This window comes from Ascidiella aspersa, chromosome 7, assembly GCF_963924565.1.
Source record: "Ascidiella aspersa chromosome 7, kaAscAspe10.2, whole genome shotgun sequence".
NCBI lineage: Eukaryota > Metazoa > Chordata > Ascidiacea > Phlebobranchia > Ascidiidae > Ascidiella > Ascidiella aspersa.
Window position 1 is genome coordinate 30,500,878 of NC_139453.1, and position 8,785 is coordinate 30,509,662.

General features: G+C 35.7%; 1 protein-coding gene across 1 annotated transcript; it reads right to left on the minus strand.

The window, feature by feature from the left end:
* Window positions 1-1,077: 1,077 nt before the first annotated feature.
* On the minus strand, window positions 1,078-3,680 carry LOC146138928 (cathepsin L-like). Its single transcript, XM_083394247.1, has 5 exons — window positions 3,594-3,680; window positions 3,137-3,310; window positions 2,848-3,007; window positions 2,605-2,716; window positions 1,078-2,012 (listed from the first exon to the last, which is right to left on the minus strand). Exons 1-5 carry the CDS (start codon window positions 3,648-3,650, stop codon window positions 1,898-1,900), a joined length of 618 nt encoding a protein of 205 aa, XP_083250373.1. The 5' UTR covers window positions 3,651-3,680; the 3' UTR covers window positions 1,078-1,897.
* Between the last annotated feature and the right edge of the window lie 5,105 nt (window positions 3,681-8,785).

Below are 8,785 nucleotides of genomic sequence, written 5' to 3' on the forward strand. Positions count from 1 at the left end.
CAACAAGAGCCGCATTCCTTACTTGGTTAACCGCAAAGAGCCAAATCCACACATGGAAAGAATATCACTCTACTTATTGCTCACTTTCACAAAGCGCCAACGTGAAAAAGATTACCTATATTCGGTTAAATAGACAAATATTTAATTTAGAATGAGACTCGGGGCATTCGTTGAAAATTGAAAAAAAAAAAAAAAAAAAAAAAAAAACTTGGTCAAGAGCCGCATGCCGTTTTAGCCACCCTTGAACTGCAGTATTTTCAATCAGACAAATTAAGTTACCAGAATAAATGGTAGTTTTCAACTATAGTAACTAAATAAAAAATAAAACAGATCCTCTATTAATTATATTTTATCTCGAACGTTTCAGCAAACTTTTCAAGTGGTCTTATTCAGGATGAATTGGCTGTTTTTAGATTAAATTACGACTGGTAACACAAGCTTATATAAAGTCACTAAACTTTGTAAAGTTAGTAGTTTCAAGGTGTGTGCTGCGCCTGGTCAAAACATATTTCCAGATTATAACGACCAACACAAAATCGTTCTTTCCACTTTTCGTTTTCTCTACTTTCAACAAAAACAAAACCATAGGCGTATCCAGGATTTTTATTCATTTGTTACACTAATGTAGTTTTATTACTTTTAGACAGATTGTTCTCTTTTAATGGTTTTTGAGTTTTGCGTTAAAACTCAGTCAGTTGCTGCTCGAATCGGTTTTCTGGCATATTTATTTGTGTTCTTATTTTTCTAAAAATACTTCTATTTGTGATTTGGCGAATTGAACCGCAATATTGGTAAGAGGTTAGGTCACCAAATAACAAAGTATTTCTACTGAGGTTAATCATTACATAACGTTTGGTCGCTGTTAGAAACTCTTAAATGTTTCATTTCGCTGATTTAAGGTTTAAAACGCTAGTTTAAATCGAGTGACTGGTTCGTCAAAAACTATAATTTTGAAGTTAAATAATCACCATGACGTTTAAACTTATTTTGTTAATGTATTTGGAAACCATGATGCTTTTGTACAATAATACATACAACTAATGTTAAACACGAAAATGTTTCCCTTTGTGTTGTTCATTTAATCTGAAAATGTCTTGAATTTTCTGTTTTTCAAACCATGTTGACTTTGGGCAAACAACCTTCTCAAATTTTAAGCTAAATCACTTTTGAATGTAAGGAATTTCCCGCAGATAATAAAATGTAAAAGAAAGATTATTGCGTTCGTATCAGATGGTTATAAGACTGCTTATAGAAACAGGTATAAAACATAAAATCATTTCTTAAAATGTTTACAGACAGATATATTACGCCTTATGAATAGCCATCATTAGTTTCTATAATTGTAGGAAATGATTTTAAATTATATCTGCTTTTATAAATCATCTTTAAAATCCTTCTCGAATGTTTTAGAAAAAAATCCGCAACCGTGTAATAATGTAATACACCACATTCAGTGAATGGGTTGGGACACGTAAAAAATAAAAATGTAGATTACAATCAAAAATATATTCAACCTGTTAAATATTCCACACGCATATTGTTGCCAATTAGTAGACCTATAGTTGTAAGTGATCTACGATTGAAATTGGAAAACCATGAATTTTTAATACATACAAATGACTAAACAGCCAAGTAAGATCGTGCAAGGGTAAAAGTTTGTGAATAAGTTGTTTTTTGCGTTTTTTAAGTCTTCGGAGAAGAATGCAAATTCATTCATAACAAAAACAAATTCGCCAAATAGTGGCAATTTGAAAAACAAACAGTCAGTTGAAGTATAAATATGTGCATGGATATATACATAATGTTTAAACACGAGGAAACTGACTTTGCAGTAAGTGAAATCGATGATAAATGTTTGTTGCTCTTTTTCCTTAAAATTTAACATCGCCCGAAACAACTAAGTGTTAGTTGTTTCTTGCACACTTGCGTAACAGCCATGGTTTCCAATTTCACGAAGGTTGACTCCTCTTTTCATCTTCATGTAACCTTCGTCTCCCCAATCCACTCCCCAACTGTGGAAATATGTACAACTGGCATTAATCCCTAAAATATCATGTTATTATTTATCACACCGTAAGCCATCGCAGATTTATGGAATCGATTAATGATGCAAGCCAGGCTGAAAAACAACAAGCCTGTGGTGAGGTTCGAACTCACGACCTCCCGTATACCTGGACCGTCGCTCTACCAACTAAACTACACAGGATCAGTTTATATTTCCTAATGGTTTATTATGTTTATTTTTTAACCACATGAAACAACTAATGATAATATTCAGCTTGGTTTGGAAAAGTGAGTTGCCTGAAAATTTTATTGCTCAAACAATTATTTTCTTCAGGAGCGCCGTGTTGATTTTTTGTTAGGTACTTCGCGGTCCGAGAAACCCCAGTTTGAGAACCACTGATCTAGCCCTTTATGAAGTCGCTTTTCGCTTTGACGATAACAGTTTACGTATCATGTAACACTGGTATTACCGGAGGTAGTAAGTTCGAACCTCACCACAGACTAGTTGTTTTACTGTAAACATGTTTTTGCTGATAAAATAGGTTTTATAATATTTCATTGCTTGGCTAATAACTAGTTTAGCATCGTTTTCTAGTCCACCTGTTTTTGATGATCCAGTATTTTACCCCACTTTCTGTGGTTCCGTATCCAACAACCAGCACATAATGCCAGTTTTTTGTGTTAGGGCAATCATTGTTGTACACATCTGCCTCTGAAAAATAATGTTATATTACAACTAGAAGTTGCCTAATTCAAGGTATCGTTTAATAGGCTTTTGTGAACCACACTAAGCTGTAAAACTTTAAAATATTATGTTTTAGATACCAATTAATGTGAGACTACCTCTAGCATTTTTCAGCAATTGAAAGTCTTCGGGGATATTGATACCCACAGCAACTGGACCAAAGTATTTAACGATCGTCCTCAACTGAGGTTCATCGTCAATTTTCCAATGATCCTTCACTGTAACCTCAATAGGCTTGTCTTTTTGACACGATTCTTTCTAAAAAATACCATTTTGTTTCCTATTTTTGTAAATTCTGCAAAATCTCGTTTTACCGGTATTTTAAACGTTTTGGTAGAACGTTTACTCAAAATTCGACTGATAAAGTATCAGACAGTTTCCGTATACCTCTCCTTTGTACGGGTAGTTGTGCTGGGTAGCCAATCCTCTCTTTGCATATTCGAAGCAATTTTTCACATATCCGTCCCCCGGAATATTGTCAGAGCAATCAATAAGCTGCTGAACGCTCAGATCCACAAGTTTCTTATTTACTTTTGCGTGTTGAGCTTCAAGAACACCGACCTAAAAGAATATGAATTGCATTTGCTGGGACTGTTGTTTTCAGTCACTAGTTAAGACTTAAGGCACATCACTCACTGGTCTTTCCTCAAGTCGTCAAATAAGATCACATTAATTTCGCGTTTACACACTAGGTACAATTGCTGATTGTTGCGCTATAAAGAACTTCCACTACTTTATGTTGTTACAGCTCGTTAAAACTTTCATGTTATTGTTTCAAAGCAGGTGTATTTGTTCCAAATGTGAAAGTTTCAATTGACTGTAACATTGTTTTATTTCCACTTACCGCTGCAAACGCGTAGCAGGTTTTGTGAGGATTCTGGTTCTTTACAGATGTAACCATGCCCTTAGTGCGGTAGTCGATTACTGGTGGTGGTGGTGGACGCAAATCATCCACGCCAGGAAATTCAATACAAGCCCTGTCCTGAACAGAGCAGTTGTCAATGGAAACTATAAACACTTTATTCTCTCGCCCAAGTGGGTGGGAGTCTAATAAGAATGTTTATTTAAACGACAATGTCGACACCATTTCTTTACCACTGAGAGTCCTATGCCCCCCAAAAGAGTAAAATACTGCTATATTTACGGTGGAGTACTGCAATCGGTTTTGGAATACCACTTTAACAAAAATCATTAGTTTTTAACTCACTTGGGAGGAAGGAGACTGAAATATCTGAAAATAAAAAATACTTTTGTCTAAATATAATTTTAATACATTTGTGCACAGCAGCATGCTGCCGTCCTAGTTCATGTTTCAAAAGGCAGATACATGAACGGCATCGTGCATATCTTGTACAGATTCATTCCAATTAAAATACTGACAATGATTTTAGCAGCGAAATATATTTATGGTATAACATTCAAACAAACTGATTTTCGGTTTACTAACTTCTGTACTTGGTTTATTCTTTATTTTGTACTTTTATATTTCAGCCGTTTACGTAAACAAAATAATTTATACCTATGTTGTTGAGTTTTAGTAAAGCATATGGTTACCTAAACGGGAACTGCAATCTTAAAACTCACATTGGGTTGCCTTATCGCACTTGTATACAAAAATACGGAACTAAAATGGGAAACAGTATGACAGTATACACTATCATGGGAAATAAAATAATGTAAAGAAGTTGCTGTTTGGTCGTTCAGATTTAGTTCCTGTTTGTAAGGGTCATGCCCCTCTCCAAATTTATAAATATTGTACTCTTAATTATTTGTTATTTTCGCATTTATGAGCAGTACCACAACAGTCACAGGCATGCTACACCTTTAATTGTAATGCACTGTTACGCCACAAACGATGTAGCTAATATTACGTTTGCTATCAATTAATGTATAGTTTTACTACTTTTAGACAGGTTTTGCTCTTTCAATATTTTTTGAGTATTGCGTTAACTCTCAGTCGGTTGCTGCTCGAAACGGTTTGCTAACATTGTTATTTGTGTTTTTCAATTAAATGTCCGCGAGACAACTTGAAAATAGTAAAGTGTATTGTTGGCTGCGCAAAGCGCGAAAAAAAAATTGAGTTTAATTGGTTGAATTGGCACTAAACTGTAAATTCAGGAGGCTATCGCATTGGGCACACAACAAATTGCTCGTGCTCGACACTTTGGTTTTTAATATCGATCTTATCTTAACAAATATGTTGTGAAAAGATGTGACGACACATAATACAACGGCAGTGTTGCAAAAACATTATAGATTTGCGCAAAAAGGTCGAGTCCCCCTGTTGCAAGCCTGGAGTCATATTTAATGTGACCATGCCCTCAGTGCGGTAGTCCATTCCTGGTGGTGGTAAAAAAAATCAACACCAACCTCCCTAATCTGCATAAAGCAGTCGGTCAATGGGAAACTATAAATACTTAGTTATTTTGTCATCCAATTGCCTGGGAGTCTAATAATAATGTTTATTTAAACGACAGGTCGACATCATTTATTTACAACAACAATTTGTGACAAATTATGAAGGTAGTATGTTTAAGTGATTGGTTTGTCGTCCTGTTCGTAAAAAATAAAAAGTGGGAGGTAGCAAACGAAGCGAGTTGCACGAATGACCCTTAGAAGTTAAAAAAGAATTATTTTTAGCCAGACAGGCCAAAAAAGTGGACATGAAAAAAGCGAGCAGGATTACTTTTAAAATTTTTTTTTTCAAGATTTGCCTGTTTTGAAAAGCGGCATCACTTCATATCGCACAAACTCGCCAAAACATCTTTACAGATGTAACCATGCCCTTAGTACGGTAGTCGATTCCTGGTGGTGGTGGATGCAAAACATCCACACCAGAAGTTCAATACGAGCTCCACGCTGGTGCTTGAAACTACGAGCTTCAACCTGGCAACTATGAGCTTTACGCTGAACAGAGCAGTTGTCAATGGAAACTATGAACACTTCGCTATTCTCTCGCCCAAGTGGGTGGGAGTCTAATAAGAATGTTTATTTAAACGACAATGTCGACACCATTTCTTTACCACTGAGAGTCCTATGCCCCACAAAAGAGTAAAATACTGCTATTTTTACGGTGGAGTACTGCAATCGGTTTTGGAATACCACTTTAACAAAAATCATTAGTTTTTAACTCACACGAGAAGCCCGACGGTGTATCTGAAAATAAAAAATACTTTTTGTGCACAACAGCATGTTGCCGTCCTAGTTCATGTTTCAAAAGGCAGATACATGAACGGCATCGTGCATATCTTGTACAGATTCATTCCAATTAAAATACTGACAATGATTTTAGCAGCGAAATATATTTATGGTATAACATTCAAACAAACTGATTTTCGGTTTACTAACTTCTGTACTTGGTTTATTCTTTATTTTGTACTTTTATATTTCAGCCGTTTACGTAAACAAAATAATTTATACCTATGTTGTTGAGTTTTAGTAAAGCATATGGTTACCTAAACGGGAATTTCAATCTTAAAACTCATATAGGGTTGCCTTATCGCACTTGTATTCAAAAATACGGAACTAAAATGGGAAACAGTATGACAGTAAACACTATCATGGGAAATAAAATAATGTAAAGAAGTTGCTATTTGGTCGTTCAGATTTAGTTCCTGTTTGTAAGGGTCATGCCCCTCTCCAAATTTATAAATATTGTAATTATTTGTTATTTTCGCATTTATGAGCAGTACCACAGCAGTCACAGGCATGCTACACCTTTAATTGTAATGCACTGTTACGTCACAAACGATGTAGCTAAGATCACGTTTGCTATACATTAGTGTAGTTCTACTACTTAAAAGTCAGTTTTTGCTTTTTGAGTATTGCGTTAACTCTCAGTCGGTTGCTGCTCGAAACGGTTTGCTAACATTGTTATTTGTGTTTTTCAATTAAATGTCCGCGGGACAACTTGAAAATAGTAAAGTGTATTGTTGGCTGCGCAAAGCGCGAAAAAAAATTGAGTTTAATTGGTTGAATTGGCACTAAACTGTAAATTCAGGAGGCTATCGCATTGGGCACACAACAAATTGCTCGTGCTCGACACTTTGGTTTTTAATATCGATCTAATCTTAACAAATATGTTGTGAAAAGATGTGACGACACATAATACAACGGCAGTATTGCAAAAACATTATAGATTTGCGCAAAAAGGTCGAGTCCCCCTGTTGCAAGCCTGGTGTCATATTTAATGTGACCATGCCCTCAGTGCGGTAGTCCATTCTTGGTGGTGGTGAAAAAAAATCAACACCAACCGCCCTAATCTGCATAAAGCAGTCGGTCAATGGGAAACTATAAATACTTAGTTATTCCATCCAATTGCCTGGGAGTCTAATAATAATGTTTATTTAAACGACAGGTCGACATCATTTCTTTACAACAACAATTTGTGACAAATTATGAAGGTAGTATGTTTAAGTGATTGGTTTGTCGTCCTGTTCGTAAAAAATAAAAAGTGGGAGGTAGCAAACGAAGCGAGTTGCACGAATGACCCTTAGAGGTTAAAAAAGAATTATTTTTAGCCAGACAGGCCAAAAAAGTGGACTTGAAAAACGCGAAAGATTTTGCTTGTCAAGATTTGCCTGTTTTGAAAAGCGGCATCACTTCATATCGCACAAACTCGCCAAAACATCTCGCTTAAAATAGTTAAACCAACAGTTCACTCAAAGCCCCAGTGGACTTGCCCTGAGAGTACGTTGCGCTTCAAAAAGAGTAAAATTCTGCTATATTTACGGTGTGATTGCTGCAATCGTTTTTTGGCATCCCGCTTTAACAAAAATAGTTAGATAAAATGTAAGGACACTACACCGACCCGGATAAATCGAAACGTTATGTATGTCGTTTCTCGCCGGTTCTAGTTTGGTCTTTTTGATTGGCGCACCTGGAATAAAGCCTGCAAACGCCTTATTGATGAACCCGACGTGATTATAAATTTTCAGCACATGAACTTACGTAGTGATTTGGTATGTTTGGGACTTTTGCCATTCGTCCGAGATTAAATGGAGGTGAACGAGTCTCCAGCGGCGGATCCTAAAAAAAGTTCACATAAAAAACTTTTATTCAAATATAATTTTCATACATTTGTGCACAAACAGCAAGTTTCCGTCCTAGTTCATGTTGCCATAAGCAGATACATGAACGACATCGTGCACATCTCTTACAGATTCATTCCAATTAAAATACTGATGATTTTTTTAGCAGCGAAATATATTTATAACATTCAAAAAACTTATTTTCGGTTTGCTAACTTCAGTACTTGGTTTATTCTTTATTTTGCACTTTTATTTTTATCTATACATACGACTACACTCGTTTACGGAAACAAAATAATATATACCTATATTTTTGAGTTTTAGTAAAGCATGTTGCCACCAGAACAATTTCAAAACTGACAATAGATTACCAATACATAAAAAATGGGGAACTTTTGTTTAAGTATATTTTAAGTTAAGGGCCATTTGTAAGATAAAGCTAACTTGTTACGTCACAGGTGGGGACCTTCGACAATGGCGAACATCTTTGACATTTTGATCGACTCAAGCCTTACAGTAAACAACAACATGTACATTTCGTGGGGCTACATCGCATACCAGGTAGGTGGTATTAACTACTCTAATAATATAACAAGAACTCAAAGTGTTGGTTGTTAGCGTTTTAGTTTCGCACTTAGCACCTGCACCACGTTGAACAGTGGCCACAATGTGGCATTGCGTATTTCTACATTAACTGATTCGCTCATGTTATTAAACTTTTTAATTCAACTGGCTGTGTACCGCTAGAGTTTAATAAACATATTTGCCTACATTGTGTACATTGTGTAACGTTAATAGGTGTTGTTTCGAATCAGCTTTTGTTAAATTAGAGTAAGTCGCAGTATGCCGCAAACTATTTACCCTCGTAAGGGTAATATTATGGCGCCGTCCTCTCTTTGCAACATTTGAGGAAGAGTATACACTGACATGGGGAATAACCGAATACAAAAAAGTTCCTGTGTGGTCGGAAAGTATGAGTTCCTACGATTAAATAAAATCATTTGTT

Coding starts and splice junctions, on each gene's coding strand:
- LOC146138928 (XM_083394247.1), bottom strand. CDS start 3,650: ATGGTTACATCTGTAAAGAACCAGAATCCTCACAAAACCTGCTACGCG. Junction 3,311..3,593: donor CCTGCTACGCGTTTGCAGCG/GTAAGTGGAAAT, acceptor ATATTCTTTTAG/GTCGGTGTTCTTGAAGCTCA. Junction 2,013..2,604: donor TACTGGATCATCAAAAACAG/GTGGACTAGAAA, acceptor ATATTTCCACAG/TTGGGGAGTGGATTGGGGAG.